This window comes from Columba livia, chromosome 19, assembly GCF_036013475.1.
Source record: "Columba livia isolate bColLiv1 breed racing homer chromosome 19, bColLiv1.pat.W.v2, whole genome shotgun sequence".
NCBI lineage: Eukaryota > Metazoa > Chordata > Aves > Columbiformes > Columbidae > Columba > Columba livia.
Genome location: NC_088620.1, coordinates 7,653,929 through 7,672,913, shown reverse-complemented (window position 1 = coordinate 7,672,913; position 18,985 = coordinate 7,653,929). Strand labels below are relative to the sequence as shown.

General features: G+C 52.5%; 1 protein-coding gene across 3 annotated transcripts in view; it reads right to left on the bottom strand.

Annotated features, from left to right (window-relative positions):
• The window catches only part of ASTN2 (astrotactin 2), a 314,079-nt gene that overhangs the window by 107,436 nt on the left and 187,658 nt on the right, over positions 1-18,985 (bottom strand). For all 3 annotated transcript variants that reach the window (XM_065035950.1, XM_065035949.1, XM_065035951.1), the window contains 3 exons: positions 7,824-7,948; positions 7,081-7,185; positions 5,107-5,286 (listed from right to left, as the gene is read on the bottom strand). In XM_065035950.1, coding sequence (XP_064892022.1) covers positions 5,107-5,286; positions 7,081-7,185; positions 7,824-7,948 — 410 coding nt within the window. The remainder of the gene's footprint in view (positions 1-5,106; positions 5,287-7,080; positions 7,186-7,823; positions 7,949-18,985) is intronic.

The window sequence follows — 18,985 nt, the reverse complement described above, 5'->3', positions numbered from 1 at the left end:
TGAAGTTATAATTTCTTAGAGCAGCAGCAACTAAGCCACAAACATTTGTTCTGGGCAGCAACCAACAGCCGGGCTTTCCAAAGGGATGAGGGGCAGAGCCTGTTCCTTAATCAAAGGGCTACAAAAGTAAAAATAAAGCCAGATGCTTCGAGTCTTTTCTATTGTATAGCTTAAGTGATTTTTCTGGGTCATTAGTCAATGCAAGGATTTAAAGTTATTTCATTTTGCACAACTAATTACTCTACTTGCCTGGCAATTTTGGATTACAATGAGCAGTGCGTAAGGTCATTTAGCAGAGTGAGTCACAGCACGTACTTTAGTCTAAACTAAATTTCATGGCAACCAGCTAGATTGTTTCTTCCTCCTCTGAACAAAATGTCAAAAGCTGATGTTTTGAAACATATAAAGACATAAACTGCAAGTAGTAGGAATGTTACAGAGGTAGTGGAGTGGTTGTTTATAGGAATGGATCTCAAGGACAGGGAAACTCTATATGCTCTACTTCTGACCGAGCAGATCTAAGGCAAAGCCATTATCTCCTTTAACAGATGCAAAGCTCGCCTTACAGCTTTCTCAATGCACCTGATTGTGTCTGGGAAATGAAAACTAAACGTTCCCGTGGACTAGTTCAAACTTAATTGTGTTAGGGCAGTACCAGACCTGCACGGAGATGAAGGGGACCTTGAGGGGACAGAGGGGACCCGCGGACCCTGCTCAGAAGAACACGGACTGCTATTTTAGCAGAGCTCGAGGCTGTGTGCTTGAAGTGGCTTCTGTTTCATGAAGATATTTGTCTAAACTGTTACATTAACAAGAAAGCATGAAAATTGTAACCTCTTAAGGATAAATACAACCAACAACATATGGTCCGAGAGGAGATAAGCCAATACTGGAGGGGCTAGTGGGCAGAAAGGCTTAGGGAATGTGATAGGACTTGCCTCTATCTGTTACTGAGGGGAACATCTGTCACATCTGTAGCAGCCACCTTCAAAGCTCAGCTTACTGAGTGCCCAACACAGCCAGGTCACCTCTAGCCAAGGAAACTCTACCTAGAGATCACAGGAAATGCATGAAAAACAAACATTTCACTCACTGCAGATGCAAAGCAGCCCTGAAACACAACACTTGGGTGCTGAAACCCTCGGAATCTCTTCCACCCTTGTCCATCAGCATCCTTCCCGCTGCCAGCCGTGCATCTCCCAGCTCCTGGGTGGGAAGGGAGAGGAGCCCCATGAGCTCTGTGCTCCCCTGCAGCTCCACCCCACCAGCACACTGCTTATTTTTCCAGCTTTTCCCAGTTGGAGAACAGAAATCTCCCACGCTGAGGCTCAGCTCGTCTGCACCGTACAAAGGAAAGAGTTGTCACTCAAAGACTTGACAAGACGAGACCCTCCGCATTACTGCTGATAACGGGCTCCATTTTCTCTAAGTGCCGGAGCATTTACAGACATTTGTTCTGCATTTTGTGTATCTCAGTGGGAACGAGGCAAACTAGAACAGCTCTTGGGGAAATCCCACCGGGGCTGTCAGGTTTTGCTATCAGAGCAGCTCTTCTCTTTCCATAACCAAGCTCTCCTCCCCCTCATCCAGCCAGACTGAAGGGGCACAGAGAAAAATAACCTTGCTAAACCTTAGCTAAAACCTTCCTAAAGGTTTATCAGACACCTGAAGTGGTCGTTGACATGTGGATTTGCTGGACGGAGGTATCACTCTCCTTCCTCCTGTACAATTTGCGAGCATCTTTGCATTGGCTTGACCCCCAGCCTCTACTTTCAGTTTTATTGCTGAGCATGGCATTCTAGAATCATAGAATCGCTTTGGCTAGAAAACACTTTCAAGATTGAATCCAACTGTCAACCTAACACTGCCAAGTCCACTGCTAAAATACGCCATTAAGCACCTGATCTGCACATCTGTTCAACTCCTCCAGGGATGGTGACTCCACCACTGCCCTGGGCAGCCTGTTCCAATGCCCAACAACCATTTCCATGAAGAAACTGTTCCCAAGATCCAACCTAAACCTCCAATGGTGCAACTTGAGGCCGTTTCCTCTCATCATTACTTGGGAGAAGAGACCAACACCCCCTTGGCTCCAACCTCTTTTCAGGTAGTTGTAGAGAGCAAGCACACACCCGATTTACTTCCAGGAGGAAGGGGAACATTTTGCCTTTCGACAAGCAGAGCACCCTGCAAACACCCATCCGGGCAGGGTGGTGGGTCTGGGTAGTGAGAAGGCACCAACTTTCTGCTGTCCCTGGTAAAAACCAGATCGCTTTCTCCTCTGTTTGGCTGAAGGAAGCATTTTACAGGCACAGCACTTGGGCTGCTCCAACTGCTGCAAGGAGCCCAGCTGCCAGCGGCGCCGTCTCTTCTTCGAGACCGTGTTTTCAATTAGGGCTGGACGCGCAGATTGTGCGCTGTACTGGCGGAGGCCTCCTCCTGAGGCCTGTCGATTGATTTATGAAGTTGATTAAAAATATTAAAATTATTCTGTGTGGTGCTGCAAACACACCGCAATGTGCATTTTTATCATACTTGGTGATGTTCCAATTAGCTCCAGACTCTCCTCTCCCCTTCCTATACTGACCTGCTTTGCTCGCTAACAAATTACAGTTGTCCTGGCCTCGCTTTTGTATTTAATAGAGATGATGCATCTGTGTGCTCTCGGAGCAGTTTGGAAATGGGCTGGCTTGCAGCGGGGAGCCCGGCGGGCCAGAGCTGTTTCCGAGTGGAGAAGACATCCAGAGCTGTCTAGCTGGGGCTATTTATTCCAATCCTCCTTATGTCACTGGCAAAATGAGAGTAAATCAGCAGAGAAGCTAGGAATAAAATCTGTCTACCATAAACAGCATGGTCTTTCTCTTATCTAACTGGGGTTTCTCCAGGACAGAGCCCTGAGTCTCCCATGACACCTTCTCTGTCCATAGAGCTGATCTCCCCTAGTATCGGCAAGAGGCCTGGACATCCTTGATGTCCTACCAAGATCATTTTTTGGCCATCAGAGACACTTGTCCTCTCTGCAGAACCAACAGTCCTGACATTCAACCTCACAGCAGCCACAGATGGAGCCACACACAAAGTACGAGGTGGGAACCAGCACCTGGTACCCAAATGCTGTGCGGTCAGAAATTGACACTTACGTCCAGGAATCACATGCAAAACCTACAGAGAAACCCTGAGGTCCCACGTGTGCTTTGTTGCTTCACAGGGTGGTGGAGAAGGATGCGAGGATGCTCCTGGCACACCAAGGATGTCCCCAGCACAGCAGGGATGTCCCAGCACACCAACAATGTCCCAGCACACCGGGGATGTCCCCAGCACACCGGGGATGTCCCCAGCACACCAACAATGTCCCAGCACACCAACAATGTCCCAGCACACCAACAATGTCCCAGCACACCAACAATCTCCTCAGCACACCGGGGATGTCCCCAGCACACCAGCAATGTCCCAGCACAGTGGGGATACCCCAGCACACCAAAAATGTCCTAGCACACCGGGAATACTACCAGCACACTGGAGATGCTCCCAGCACACCGGGGATGTCCCAGCACACCGGGGATGTCCCAGCACACCGAAGATGCTCCCAGCACACCGAAGATGCTCCCAGCACACCGAAGATGCTCCCAGCACACCTGGGATGTCCCAGCACACCGGGGCGGCCCTGCCAGGGGTGGGCACAGCTCCAGAGGCACAGGTGGGAGCCGGAGGGGAGCGGGGAGCCCGCCTTGGCCAGCTGCATACCATGGTCTAAAAAGACAATTATTTTGTCAGCAAGGCACTGCTCGCTTCAGGCCCTGTGCCACCGCGGGGCTTCACGGTTAAGCCCCAGGAACCACTGCTGACCCCGTCCCCCGTCTGCTCCCCACCCAGGGACTGCAGGGAGCACGCCAGAATGATTAATAATATTACAAGTACATAAACAACACACCTCCGCCACGCTTTCTCTTGCTAAACAGGGGTATTGCTACGGCAAACTTCATTTATCACAGTTTAAAACCCAAACAAATGAGTACAGGGTGTTATAAATACATTTACAAGACGAGCTGTGCTGGGAAGACAGAGGAAAAAAATGAGCAGAAAGCGATGGAGGCAACAGAAGCTTGTGCGGGATGAGGCCGCTCTCGGCAGCACCCGCGGGGCAGGACGCAAGTGCCTTTATGACCTTTGTTACCATCAGCCCTACGACGGGCCCTATGAAACAACACAGATGTTTTTCAACGGGAAAACATCAGACCTGGGGAATATCCCCTGGAGGAGAGAGATGAATTGGCAAATGGAAGGCTACAGCGATAAGGGAGTTTTTATAAACATAACCTAATTGTATTACTTCAAAGTCCTGAAGTTTATTGCCCTGTTTAATGATGTGTCGCATTATTTATGGTGTAGCACAATGAGTCTGCTATTGATTTAATACACTTCCTTAAAGACTGTCATTGTCACAAGCAATAAAACGAAGCTATTCTGAGACAGCTCAATTGTGTCACATCTCCATCACGCGACCCCAAGCAACACCGCAGTGGGGCTGGGGGCAAGTGGGGACGTGGGTCCCTGGGGATGGATGGAGCCAGAGTGGCCACTGAAGGGCAGGAGTGGGCAGGACGGGTTCATCGGGCTCAGGGATGCTGCCCATGGACATGTGTCGCCGTCTCCTACTGCTGGAAACTTCGTTTGGTATAAGTCATAGAATCACAGACTCATTTTGGTTGGAAGAGACCCTCAAGATCATCCAGACCAACCATTCACCCACCCCAGCACTGCCCCATGTCCCTGAGGACCTCATCTCCGTGTCTGTTCAGTTCAACCCCTTCAGGGATGCTGACTCCACCACTGCCCTGGGCAGCCTGTTCCAATGCCCGACAGCCCTTTGGGGAAGAAACTGTTCCCCAACCTCAGCCTCCCCTGGCACAACTTGAGGCTGCCTCCTCCCGTCCTATCACTTGCTACCTGGGAGAAGAGACCAACCCCCTCCATCCTACAAAGTCTCCTCTCTGCGCCCACTAACCACTGATGGTGTGTGCATGGGGAAGAGGTGGTGATGGATGGAAAACAGCACCAACAGCAACAGACATTTGTGGCGCTGCCCGTCCCCGCCGCTCCCCTCACCTTTCTGGTACTGGAGCCAGAGCTGCTGCTGGACTTTCTTGCTGGGGAAGTGGATGGTGCAGCTGAACTCGGAGCCGTACAGGGCCTCCGCGATGTAGTGCGAGCCGAACTGCTGGATGAAGGAGAGCAGCTCCTCCCGGCTGCTGTCCTTGTTCAGGATCTTCAGGATGTTTGCGAAGCCTGCGGAAGGGAGGCAGGGGGTGGGCAGGTGGCCCAGGCAGGGCTGCCAGCCACAGCCCAGGAGAAGGGGACCCAGCAGGTCCCCTGCTCAAGGCAGACAAGTCCCTGCAGAGGTGCAAAGTGCAGCTCCTCCTCTCTTGCATACATGATCCTTTGGAATCTACAACCTGCTATGGACCTGGGCTGTGGCTCTGGTATCCTTTTGTGATTCCTCTCCTTTCTCAAGTCATTTTACAGGGATGTGCATGTGAACACAGAAACACACAAACACCTTCCAGCCAGCTCCAGCCTGTTTTCCAGGCTGCTGGGACACCATCAACCTTGTCCCCAAAGGACATGCTTGGCCTTTGCTCTGCAGTAACCACAATCAGAGATGTTCTAGTGTCCTTACAGGTGGCACTGCAGACCATCCCCAGCATAAATACCTTGCACAACCAATAACTATTTTTAGGAAAGCTGGAGGTGCATGGGGCTGGGCTGACAGCAGCTCTGGGGGTGCACAAGGTTTGGGACATCTCTTGAGCATCACTGCTGGCATGGGACAAGGACACTTGACAGATCCTCACTGCTCTACGGAGGTGAAATATCAAGGAGGCATTGGTGACTTCATGGTGTCTTGGCATCATTTAGAGCTGGCCGATAGTGCTTTGGTTCAGTGGTGGAACTGAAAACATACTGCAAGAAAATACATCATGACTGTCTCCAAAACGAGGTTGTCTGGCTGGTTGGTTGGTTTATTGGAGGAGAAAGTTGGTTTAATAAAAAAGCTAGAAGAATTCATTTCCAGCTGAACCCAAATATTTTGTTCTGCTCTGAGCAGGTTATTTCATTCTGGGCTCTGCAGCCTGTCTGTGCTACATCTTTTTTTTTTTTTCTTTCTCCATTTAAAAACAGGTTGCTTTTTAAATAAAAAATGCTGTTTTGAAATGAAAAGGCAAAACATTTCAGATTGTAACAAAACGTTTCAGTATTTCTGAAACAAAACATGTAGCTATAAAAACATGGAAGTGAAATGTTTTGACGTTTCCAGGATCTTCCCGCCCGCCCCTTCTGCATCTGCGACTCCCTGCTTTATATGACCCACATTTACAAGCGCTTTGGGTCCTTTGGAAACCACATTTTTCACGAATTTACTCTTTGTTGTACATGAACGTATACACAGCCACCCCCACATGAATCCTCCCCGCAGCGTTGCTTATTAACTTAGAATCACAGAATTGTAGAATCACAGAATAGTTTGCGTTGAAGGGCCCTTCCCAGCTCCCCAGTGCCACCCCTGCCATGAGCAGGGACATCTTCACCAGCTCAGGTTGCTCAGAGCCCCGTCCAGCCTGGCCTGGGATGTCTCCAGGGATGGTTCATCCACCACCTCTCTGGCCAACCTGGGCCAGGCTCTCACCACCCTCAGGACAACAATTTCCTCCTCAAGTCCAGCCTGAATCTCCCTCCTTTAGTTTAAAACCATCACCCCTTGTCCTATCGCAACAGGCCCTGCTAAAAAGTCTGTCCCCATCTTTCTTAAAGGCCCAAATTTTAGCTTGATCCTGGCTCTGGCCCCAGCTCTTGGTTTGTGCGACTGAGCTGTACAAACTCCCTGCCTCAGTTTCCCCCTTCTAAAAAGGAGACAAATCTCTCTGCCTGCCTCTGCCACAGTGCTGGGAGTGCGAGTTACTGCCCGAGCAGAGCCTGGAGGTGGGAAATGCTGGCGAGATGCTCAGCACAACTGTGCCTTGGCACAGATGACCACCATCCACCCACACAGACATGTATCTCCCCACTGCTAGAAACCCTCACCTGCAGAGAGGGTGATGGAGCTGAGCTTCACCCTGTAGAGGTTGCTCCTGACCCGCCAGTGCTGCACCATGGGGTAGCCCATCGCCTCGTCGTACTTGATGTCTCCTGCAAAGGAAGAGCCGGTGCTCAGCCCCCGCAGACCTGGCTGCTAATGCTCACATTGAGCGCTGGCTTTGCCATGCCCTGCAGGGGCAGGAAATGGGAGTGGGGCAGAGACGGTGCCACCTCTGGTGGTCATGCTGTGGGGTCCCAAAGCTGCTGGCAGGGCCAGCGTTGTGGTGGCAGTGACTACCAGGAGCTTGTGGAGATGGAAACGCTGGGGTGGAGTCACACAGCCCATATGTTTTTTCTGCCCCAGGTGCACTGGAGGGATGTCCCAAGGTACCCCGATATAACAGGGGTGCTGATGCCCCAACGTACCCAGAGATAATGGGGATGCTCATGCCTCAACGCACCCCGAGATAAGGGGGATGCTGATGGCCCAAGGTACCATAAGATAACAGGGATGCCGATGCCCCAAGATACCCTGAGATAATGGGGGTGCTGATGCCCCAAGGTACCCCAAGATAACGGGGATGCCAATGCCCCAAGGTACCCTGAGATAACTAGGATGCTGATGCCCCAAAGGACCCAAGATAACAGGAGTGCTGATGTGCCCTGGACCACAGGATCCTGGGTGTAAGAAGGGATGCTCGCTCCTGTGCTTGTCCTGAGCTGGGGCTGACCCCGGGTGCAGGTCGTACCGGTGAGCAGCCGAAGGTCAGGAAGGGGCTCAGAGAGGACACCGCGGCACTGCTCCTCCACAGGCAGCGGGATCACCATGAGGCCGTCGGCTAGCTGGGGAAAGTCCTTGATGAAGTTATTCTCCCTGCAAGAGAGAAAAAGACAACTGCAAAGCAACGATGCAGGCTACGGCCCGGCAGGGGGGCTGAGCCGCCCCAGCAGCATGGAGACAGATGGCTCAGGAGGGCAAGGGACATCTCCTGTAGGCAGGAGACCTAACAGGGGATGGATGGGGTTTGCAGCCACTGCCAACAGCTGTCCCTTGCTGCTCAGCCCTCCAAGATGATGTTTAATGAGCTCCCTGGGGACCACGGCTCCATTAACTTGCCAGCAGCGTGGGACCGCTCAGCTGGGGGACTTGGTCACTGGTTTTGGCTCAGATTTTTCCAATTGTGTCACTGAAGAGGGGGCAAACAATGGTGAGGAGAGAGGAATGCCTGCTACGCCCCAAAACTGCCCCTTCCACCACCCGCAGCATCTTCCCAGTACAGAACTGTGACCAAGCACCAGACCAAGCCCCGCTGGGGTCCCCATCCCAGGCAGCAGCATCACCCCACAGCTTTGCCCCTGGGTGACCAGCTCTGCAAAAGGAGGAAAAGGTACATTTATAGACAGACAGCAACAACAAGAAAGTAATTGCATGTAGCTCATGGTGCAATTTTACCACATATGCAGGATCTTTTCTAACCTTGGCAGGTATAACATTGTATAATAGGCCCCTAATGAATTGTTTCTAGAACAACGATACCAAGGAAATTATTTGAAATGGTGAACAGACAGGTCTCTGGGAGACAAGCCTCCCCCGGCAAACCAAATGCCTTGCGCCTGTGCAAAGGAAACAACAGGGGGGATTTTAAATATTGATCTTAGAGCCAAAATATAGGCCATGAGGCTCTGCATCCTCCAGGTACGGAGACAAAAGGGCAACGGAGCAGAGAAATGGGAGGTTCCTGCAAAATCAGGTCAGCCCCAGGAGCTGGGGGGAGGCTCTGGCTGGCAGCGCCTGTCCCAGCTGCATTTTTCTGAATAGATTTTCCTTTAAACAGCTGCTGGGTTCACCCCTCTTCCCTGGTTTTACCCTTTGCAGCACATCCCTGGGAGGGATGCTCCATCACCCCCATGATCACCTCTCAAGTGGGGACACCTTGGCCTCCTCCAAGCGTCCTATTGCAGTGAGACACCGGGCTGGAGGAGCATGTCCCTGGGACCCAGCATCAGATACAGCCAATGCCACAGCCCCGGGCAACCAGCCTGGGGATGCTCTTGGCCCCGAGACGCATAACGAACAGCAGGACAAGCAGCCAAAGGAAGGCACACACGATTGGGCTGAGCACAACTGCCTTCACGCTGCACCCCCATCCCAAAGCCATCGGCACCAGATTGTGTCTCAGGACCTTCACTTTAGGCGCTGCCGGAGAAAAAGGGGTTTGTTTGTCTGAGGGGAAAAGCCTCTCGCTCACACGTGTGCTCACAAATCTCCTCCTGCTCGCGCTGTGCGGGATCCCCATGGCAGAGCAATGCTTTGCTGCTGGGAGCCCTTCACTGTCTCAGCGATGTAAACGGGGAACGGCAATTACTGCCGAAGCCAGAGGCTGTGTGGGTGGTGGGAAGCAGGGGCTGCAAAATTAGACGAGGCGGCAGGGAACACGGGAAGGAGGGTGTCGGTGTCTCTGCTGCTCTGTCTTAGTAGAAAAGGGAGAAAAGCATCAGCGCTACCAAATCCCCAAGTGATGCTGCATTGGGAAAGCTGTGCTGAGCCCACCTGCCACCCCAGGGCATGGGGACTGTCCCCTCCCTGAGGGGTCAGCCCTGCACCCAAGGGTGAGTGCAAGGGCCAGGTGGGTCACGCCAGACCCAGCTCTGCACCCCACCTCCCCAAGGACCAGGAGGGGATGCCCAGGAGGACAATGGCACTGGCTGGTGGCACATTCCCAAGTGCTCTCCCACCGCACTGCATGAGGGGACATGCCTGGCAGTGCCAGAAGAGCTCAGCCGCGGGGGACAGAAACACATTGCATGGCAGACACCAGGAGACTGCGTTAACCCAGCACCCTGCACCCACGCAGGGAGCAGAAAAAATGCAAAGAAGCAACATATCCTCTGACCATGCAAAGCCACCTGGACCACCTCACCGACACCTGCCCATGCCATGAGAGCACAGACCAGCTGTCCCTGGGCGGCAGGACCATCTCCTGGGGCTGGTGGCCCTGGCACGTGAGTGACAGAGGGAGAAGGTGGAGGAGATGCACACCAGCACACGGGGAACCTGCACTCAGCGCCCACTGCTCGGAGCTGACGCCTCGAATAAAAGGTATTTACTGATAAGCTGCGCTCTGTGGTGCCACTTGTTGTAATGCCATTTGCTTTAACTGCTCAGCAGTTGAAAGGTTGAGGAAAAACAAGGGGCAAGCACGAGTCAAGGCGTGGGTGCACACACCAGTGTGTGTCCACAATGTGCCCCTGCAACAAGGGGAGCAGTGGTACAAGGCAGGACTCCAGGAGCAGTTTGACGATGCATTTTTGCTGCCAAACCCTTCCTGCATCTCCTCCCTCCCCACCTCCAGCCCCCCTCTCCCCACCACCCCAAAGCAGGGATGAGCCAAAGCCGTGCAGGGGAAGCCTCCAATGGGTGCAGGGTCTGGGTATGGCGCAGCCCCCCTGCTGAGCCCCCCCTGCTTCTGAAAGTGCAGGAAGGCAAACCAGGAGGGCAGATGATAGGGCCACCCAACCCACCTGTGCCAGGCGGCTGCTGCCGGCAGAGGGCTGCCGCTCCTTTCCACCGCGCCTTATTAACAACCCTGCGGCTCGCAGCGCTGCTGGCTGTAGAGGCACAAAAAAAGAGTTTCTGCCAGGCTTTTGTGCTCTCTGGAAGCGCTGATCAAAGCCGTCGGGCTCTGTGCGAGGGGCAGAGACACAGACAAGACAGATGTGACAATATCCCTGTGCACGTGCCACCGCGTGTGTCCCCACCTGGGGCACTGCCAAGTCACCAGGTGTGGGACCATGTGCAGGGTTCACACCTCAGGGGCCGTGACGTTTTCAAGAGGCACGGCAGCACTTTCATGACTTAGTGGTTCCTACCAATCATGGAGCCAGGTTTATTCTGATGGGATCAGGACAGAACCCATCAAACCCGCCTGCTCCCAGCACCTGCTAAACCCACAGCATCCTCCTCTACCTCCTGTTCTGCTCCCCAGTGTCTCCCCATGGAGCAGATGCCCGATGCAGCAGCAGCAATGAGCACGCTGCTCTCTCCAGCACGGCGCACACTGAATCCACTCGCTGACTCGCAGAGCTCGCCTGCAAGGGACCTGCTCATTTCCCAGCACATTTTGCAGATACTGAGTCATTACACAAGGAGATGCTGTTTCTCCCTTGCAGCCCCAGTCCCCAGTAGCATCCGACCCAGAGTTCATCCCTGCCTTGGGAGGGAGCTGACTTCCAGATAAACAAGTCTTCATGCTGGGAAAGGTCAAATGGCTAAAGGCTTTACTGAGCTCTTGTACTGGCAGGGTGGCCTGGATTAAACAGAGTGCAAAATCCTGGTTTTGATGGACACATGGCGTAACCTTGGCCGAGCCATAAAATCCACTCATTGCCTCGGGTGACAGATAACAGGCAGCAGCTCCCTCATCCCGGGGTGCTGGTTGGGGTTAACGCAATTAGTGGCTGCTCAGGTATGAGGAGAAGGGCTCAGGCAGCGAGAGCCTGCTGTGCCGGTGTCCTCCCGTCCTTCTGAAATCTGGTACACAAACTAGAGATTTTTCAGGGAATCTGACCTTAAACAATACGCCCAAGGTCGTGCAATACACCCGTGGTGTGGTGCAGTGTAGGGCAGCACTGCTGTGCCCCACAGAGCTGGCAGCATCTCACACAGCCCCCAAAAAAGGACCAGCACCCCACAGCATCCCTGAGCAAAAGGGGGTTTTGCTGAGGGAGCAAATATGAGCAAATCTGAGCATCACCTGCCACGGGGCTTCCTGCCTCCACCCGCCACTGACAGCGATGCTCACCCTGAATCGCAGGGACCGGGCAAATATATTCACGAAGGGGTAAAAAAATAAAATAAATAAAATGACCCTACAAGTGATTAGCTGATGCCCTGAAGCGTGAGATTTAATTACCCTTATCTGAGCCGGCACAGCTACAAATGTTAATCACATTATCATCCAGCGTGCTTATGTTCAGCAAAGTGACTATGTGAGGATTGCGCTCTCTGCTATGCAAGTCTGAGAGGATGCCTTTTTCTGGCAAGAATAATTTATTAATCTTACTTCTTTCTGTCCCACAATGACTTGGAGAGACCGCGATGGATTTGAGATTATTTAGTGCCAGATTGTGACCCAACTTTCCCTCAGAGAAGCTTTCCCGCTGGGGTGGCTGCAAGCTCGCAAGAGTTCAGCCTGCACCCGACACGGGGACATTCAGAAATAGCTGCTTTTTAGCTCGTTGTCACCAAAAAAAATTGATCTAGAGTCACTGGGAGACAGAAAAGAAGGTGTCCTGTTTGCACAGCCACTTTGGAGAAGGTAAGCGTGCTGTAAATCTCCCCCCACTTGTCTCTATGACCTCGGGCACTGGTGAATTATAAAGGCTTAATGCAAACCCTCTGAAGCAGCTGTTACTTACTCCAAATTTACTGGTCATTAATTTTAGCGAGGCCTCACTCCTGTATAATGAGGCAGAATAAAAAAAAGGCGAGATGGGTCAGGTTTTGCCACACCCTGGAGCCCCCTCCCAGCATAGGCATAGCCATCACCCCCACCCCTCCATCATCCCATGCTGTGGATAGTCCTGTCCCTGCACGTCCCTCCCCAGCATGTCCCACTTCAGCACCAGCAATAAACAGCCCAACAATATTCAATAGCTGCCTTACCTCTCAGTTCAGGGAGAATTAGCATTTAAATTGAGGTGTTTCGGGGAGGTAAATCATGCCAGCACTGGGGCCACGGCACCCCTGGGCACACACAGTGCTCCTTGGGGCTGGTGTGGTGTGCCTGTGTCCATGGTGCTCAGCATCATCCCTCCATATGCCTCACTGAGCCCCAAACCTGCCCCAAAATGCTCTGTGGGGTTGGGAGCGACTGGGACCACCCTTCCCATCTCCATCTCCCGCGGGGCTGGGGCTCTGTGGTGGTGAAGTCACCTGCTTTGTGACAGGGAGGTGTTGAGAAGGGCTCAGCCGGCACCACCAAAATGCTGTGGGCTCCGTCTGGACAGCTCTTTCATCACAGCACTGGAATACAAATCATGGTGCTGCACCGGCACAGCCACGGTGGCACCGCTTGGGCTCCTCTTCCCTTGTTGTGCCCAATGTGGGGGCACTGAAGCATGGGAGGGGACAGCGAGAGCTGCAGGACCAGGCAAAGGGTGGTGCTGTCACGAGCGATCACAGTTGGGAGAAGGAGCTGCAAAGCCTGCTAGTGCCTGTGCCACCAGGCGTGTGGTGCCATGCAGGGACCCCGGCCATGGCACCGTGATGGGGACAGCCAAATGACATCAGGACATGGGACTTTAAGACCTGGGACAACAGTGACAGCCAGACAGAAGGACACGGGCAGCGGGAGCAGTGCTGCTCTCCATGAGCTGCCAGAGGCAGGGAAGAGCATTCTTGCCTGGTGAATGGTTTAGTCACCAAACAAGAGGAATTTCCTTGATCCACACTATTTATGAACCTGTCACAGAACACAAGCAGAGATTTTTTTCACTTGTTGTTGCTTTTAAGTACAAAATAGATGAAGGAAGATGAATAGATGCCACCACCATGCTGCCACCACCTCTGTGCCTCCCAGAGGGGTTCTGCATCTCCCCAGTAGCTGAAAACAAGTCCCACTGGAGACTGTGACTGCTTACCCATTCTCCATTAGTGCACCAGAACATCACATTCATTTCCCAGTAATCCAAAGCATGCTGCTGGTGTTTCAGTTCAGCTGTTGAACCAGTAACTTGACTCTCTGCACCACTCGTGCCCAAGCCCAGGTCAGCAACAGGACCTGGGAATCTTGTGCCCATGCCCATCAGCATCGTGTTCCACCAACACTGGACCATTCCAACCTCACTCTCCTACAAGTCACCTAAAAACATCCCACAGACACTAAAGCCCTCCTCTGGTCTGCACAGCCCTAGTGACACCCCCGAGCGCTCAGGGAAACCCAACGAGCAGTGCCCACCATGGCACCGATGGGGAACATCACGTTCGCCATCACAAAACGCATCCTCTCATCAAGCCATTTCTAAAGGAAACACACTGGAATCTGCTTTGAGACGGAAAGACGGACAAGCCACAAGTGATGGGAGCAGAGATCTCCCTTCTGCACCTCGGTGAGCACCAGAGCTGGCAGAGGTTCACCACTGGCACGTGGCTCTGATCAGCAGAAGCAATAAAGCCCCAGTGGAGTGTCCACAGCCCGGCACCCAGTTATCACCTTGTCTTATTTTCCCTGCCCCACTTCCCATCATACAGCTACTTATTTATTCCAGTAAAGGATGAAATCCTGCGGTAGGCTGTGGATCTTCTTCCTCTGGCGTGCCCGTTGGGAACAGGCAGAAGCGGAGCGCCGAGTAGAAACAAATTTGGGAAGTTACGGTTCCCACAGCAACGCCTGTGCAGCAGGCAGCGCGCAGGCACGCAAAGCTGGATTTATGCCTTAATTACGGAGTCAGGGCTGCAAGAGGAATCCCATGCAAAGCTATAGTTTTCAGCTCCTTACGCAACTTTGCAAATATAGAGATTATTCATCTTCAGACTGATATTTTGCACGCTTAATCTGAGATTAAAGGTGATTTTCTGCAAGAAGTTTCAAGGAAAGTCAAAAAACCCCATTTTTGAGTGAGAGGGTGAGGACGAAAAGCTGACACAGCCCCAGCTGGTAAAAGAGAAGAGAATGACAACCTGTCTCTTGTTTGCCTGTAACTCTGGCAGACCTTGCTCTGGGAATCCTACACTGAGAGTAAATCCCTCAGGAAGCAAATGCAAGTGAACTCGGAGACATGACTTGGTGCAGAAACTGCCATCATTAACACTCGAAGCCAGGTAACATCTGCTACATCAGGACCAGGGCCTGAAACACCCGAGTCCGCTGACAGCCCCTTCCCTCTGACAGGGCAGGACCCCAAATTTTTGCATTTACTGCCAGATACCATAGGTGAGCGACATCAATAGGTGCATCATCACCCAGAAAACACCCTTCCAGACACACCTCTCTGCCCCTCTCCTCCTTATGTAAGTGCAAACCAAACCAACAGGTAGCCCAAACCTCTCCATGCATGGCTATACATTAAGCATTTGGTTGATCTCACCGGTGAGATAGGCGGTGGCTCCATCACTGCCCACATCTGGCTGGGTTTTGGCCTCAGCAGCCTTGTCCAGAGCTTGGAACCTGGTTGCACAGCCAGGAGGACACATCTGAGCTGCGTGCCACCCTTCTGTGATGGGAAGGTGTCGGAATCACCCAAGAGCTGATGCGAAACCCACCCGCCCACAAAGGGGTGGTGCTGCTCAGCAGGATCCATGTCTTGATCAATGTATCTACTCTTCAAGGTGCCTCCCTCCACTGGCTTCACCATTGCTGACAGCCAAAGGCTCTGACCTTGTTGGCTTCCATAAGCTCAGCAACTTTCAGCTTTTTAACGATTCGGATGGGGCAGAGCTGTGCAGACAGAAAGACATCCTGGAGCTCACGGAGCTTCTGCCCACCGTCTGTAGTCATTGCGACATGATCTGGGGATGGTTTCTCTATGGGGGTGGTTTTCCTATTCCTGAGCAGCCCAGAGCAGGGCTGGACACATCTTATGAATGAATATTTAAGGACTGAGCTGAGGCAAGGCGGCAGGTCCTCTTGTTTGGGTGCTGTTTGCAATCATTTCTCCGACGTTGCTCAAACAGCTCCATGTCTGGCACTTCCATCAGCGTGAGTTGTAAGGAAGCAACAAATACAAAACTCCCACTGATGCCAGAGGAGCCAGGACCACACGCTGGGACTTCCCAAGGAACCGGGGCAAGGTTGGTGCCAGACTTGCATCCAGGCCTACAGGATTTGGGCACGGTGACCCCAAGCTGATGGTCTCTCTGCACACAAGCAGCTTTTCCAGGGAAACCCATCCCCAAATCTGCAACGCCCTGGAAGCACAAGCACTGCCGTTCGAATAATATTTGCTTTTCCAATGTAAATGCAAAGCCAGCTCTCTGCTCAGCACACATATCAACTCTCTTTTAACAATTTGGAATCCTAAGCGTATTTTTTTCTCTCCTAGGCTTCATCGTTAACCTTTAAGATGGAGATAAGGCATAGGAGTTTGGAAAGGAATCAGGAGTGACCCTGGAAATGAGCCAGGAGCAGTGTTAATACTGGGCTGAACATCATATCTCTTTGGTTCTTCTTTCCCCCCAGGGTGATTCGGACCACTCTTGACTACCACCATGGTATTACAAACTCTAATGAGGTTTGGAAAATAAGAAACCCACTGCGGCGTGGGAGAAACTAATAGAAATTGTTTTGTCTTCTCTCTATTAGTCATTAGAAGCAGAAGAAAAACAGCCACAGGCAGTGGCAGGGCTGCAATATCACCACACATTTCATATGCTGGCATTCCAACAAAGTCATTTCAACGCAGTTAATGCTCCCGCTTCCCCTCTGTGCGAGACCTGCCATACACCAGCATCCCCATGTGGGGCTCCATCAAGCCCCAGTGGTGCTCAGTGCCCACCAGTCAGGGCTGCAGCCCCAGGGAGCTCACAGAGGTGCTGGTGCAGGATGTTCGGCTGGCCCGTGGCTCTGCCAGCAGCAAACCTGCCAGCACGGACCATCACAGCCGCTCTGCAGCGAGTTGCCATGTGCAGACCAGTGAATGGGCAGAAACACCCTGAGTTTTCATCTCAAGAAAATTGTTGCTGCATATAACAGCCCATGGGAGACACCTCCTCGCCCGGCTGCACTCTGGGCAGGGTGAGAGCAGGACGGCAAGGGAGCATCGCTGCGGGACAGAATCATTAAATAATTTGGGTTGTAAGGGACCTTCAAAGCTCATCTAGTCCATCCCCTACCATGAGCAGGGACATCTTCACCAGCTCAGGTTGCTCAGAGCCCCGTCCAGCCTGGCCTGGGATGTCTCCAGGGATGGTTCATCCACCACCTCTCTGGGCAACCTGGGCCAGGCTCTCACCACCCCCAGGGGCAACAATTTCTTCCTCATGTCCAGCCTGAATCTCCCTGCTTTAGTTTAAAACCATCACCCCTTGTCCTATTGCAACAGACCCTGCTGAAAAGTCTGTCCCCATCTTTCTTATCGGCCTGTTTTAAGTACTGAAAGGTCACAATAAGGTCTCCCCAGAGCCTTCTCTTCTCTCTGCAACACACAGAAGGGCAAATCCTCCATCTCTGGAGAAATGACTTGGGATGGGAACAAGACAAGCCAAGATTTTCTGCTGCACCGAGGATTGCATCCAAGCCCCGCTGCCAGCTCGGCAGCAGGTACGGTTCGACAGCTGGCAGAGCCGCGGAGCGCTCAGATATCCCGTGCTGGTGCCTGCTCATGACTGCATTGCCTGCAGCAAGGATTCGCTTTGCTAAGTCAATGTCAAGCCGATTTAGTCCTTGGATGGGGAATCTCCACCGACCAGCACTGACACTAGCAAGGGTGAGCAGTGACGGGTGGGTAAGTGTCAGCCTTGTCCCCAGAGGTGCCGCTGGAGCTGTGTCCATGGCACAAACAGCACAAACTCAGGGGCCGTGATAATGCTGACCACCAAAGAACTGCCTGTAGCATGATGGAAAACCCCTGCTATCACAGCTTAGAGTTGGGTGATTACAATTTACTGCCTCAAACCGTCCTGCCTCACTCCCTTCCTTCTTTTCAGCTGAACATAACCCTTATTTTCATGTGTCCCGAGGGGGTGCAGAGCCCCTGTACCCCACATCAGAGGAGGAAAGAAGGAGGAGTAATTCCTGTCTGCAAGCTTGTACACCACAGCAAGGCTATAAAACCAATAAGGACCCCCTGGGATGAAAGGTACTTTATAAATCTGAGCTGTTGTTATTATAAAACCAATCTCCACTGCATCTCTTAATAATGCACATTAACTATGCAATAACACCAGCTATAATTAGTGTCATAAAAGTCAGCAATAGGAAAGGCTCGCAGGGCAGCCTGTTTCAATGCCTGACAGCCCTTTGGGGAAGAAATTGTTCCCCAGATCCAACCTCAACCTCCCCTGGCGCAACTTGAGGCCGTTTCCTCTGCTCCTGGCGCTTGTTCCAGGGGAGCAGAGCCCGACCCCCCTGGCTCCAAGCTCCTTTCAGGCAGTTCAGAGATCAGAAGGTCTCCGCTCAGCTCCTGTTCTCCAGCTGAACCCCCCAGGTCCCTCAGCCGCTCCATCACACTTGTGCTCCAGCCCCTCACCAGCTCCGTTCCCTTCTCTCAAATCCTCCCCCACCACCCCCCAGGAATCTGGGGGGTGGGAAGAACAGGAGGGGGGTTCCTGCCCAGGCACGCCCCGCTCTGCCCAATTAGCACTGCTGGGTGACAGGCTCTGTTTGCGCTGCGTGATCAGCTGTGGAAATGCAAATCTGAACTTCCTCCACCGCAGTAGCTAACAAGATAATGAATATTTTCATCAGCTGCAGAGAATACAAACATCTGCGCAGACACAAAGGCGCTGCCAGGGCCGGGGGAATGCGGGGAGCAGGGACCGACCCCATGCAAGCTGACACCGCTGCCCGCGCGGGCTGCAATGGGACGGAGCAGCTCAGGGACACCTGGAGAAGGGACAGGACAGCAGGAGCAGGAGGTGGCTGCAACACCCATGCTTGCCAAGGATGCAATGGTCCATTCCTTAAATCCTCCCCACACCAGGTGCAGAACAAGTCTGGAAACCTCTAGTACTTAAAACACCTCTATTACTGACATCTCAATCAGTATATTTTAAAAAACATCTCATCCACCCTGGACCCCTACACTCTCTTTAGGATATCTCTGGCACTAGACTCACTTTTGTTTTGCTAAAGGAATGAAAAACCACCACCAAGCCAGTGTGCCGAAGCACGTGGCTGCGGACTGTTGGAAAGAGCCGCTCAAAGCCACACAATCTGTTCTCCTTCTCGGTGGGACGCGAGCTTTGAAACGG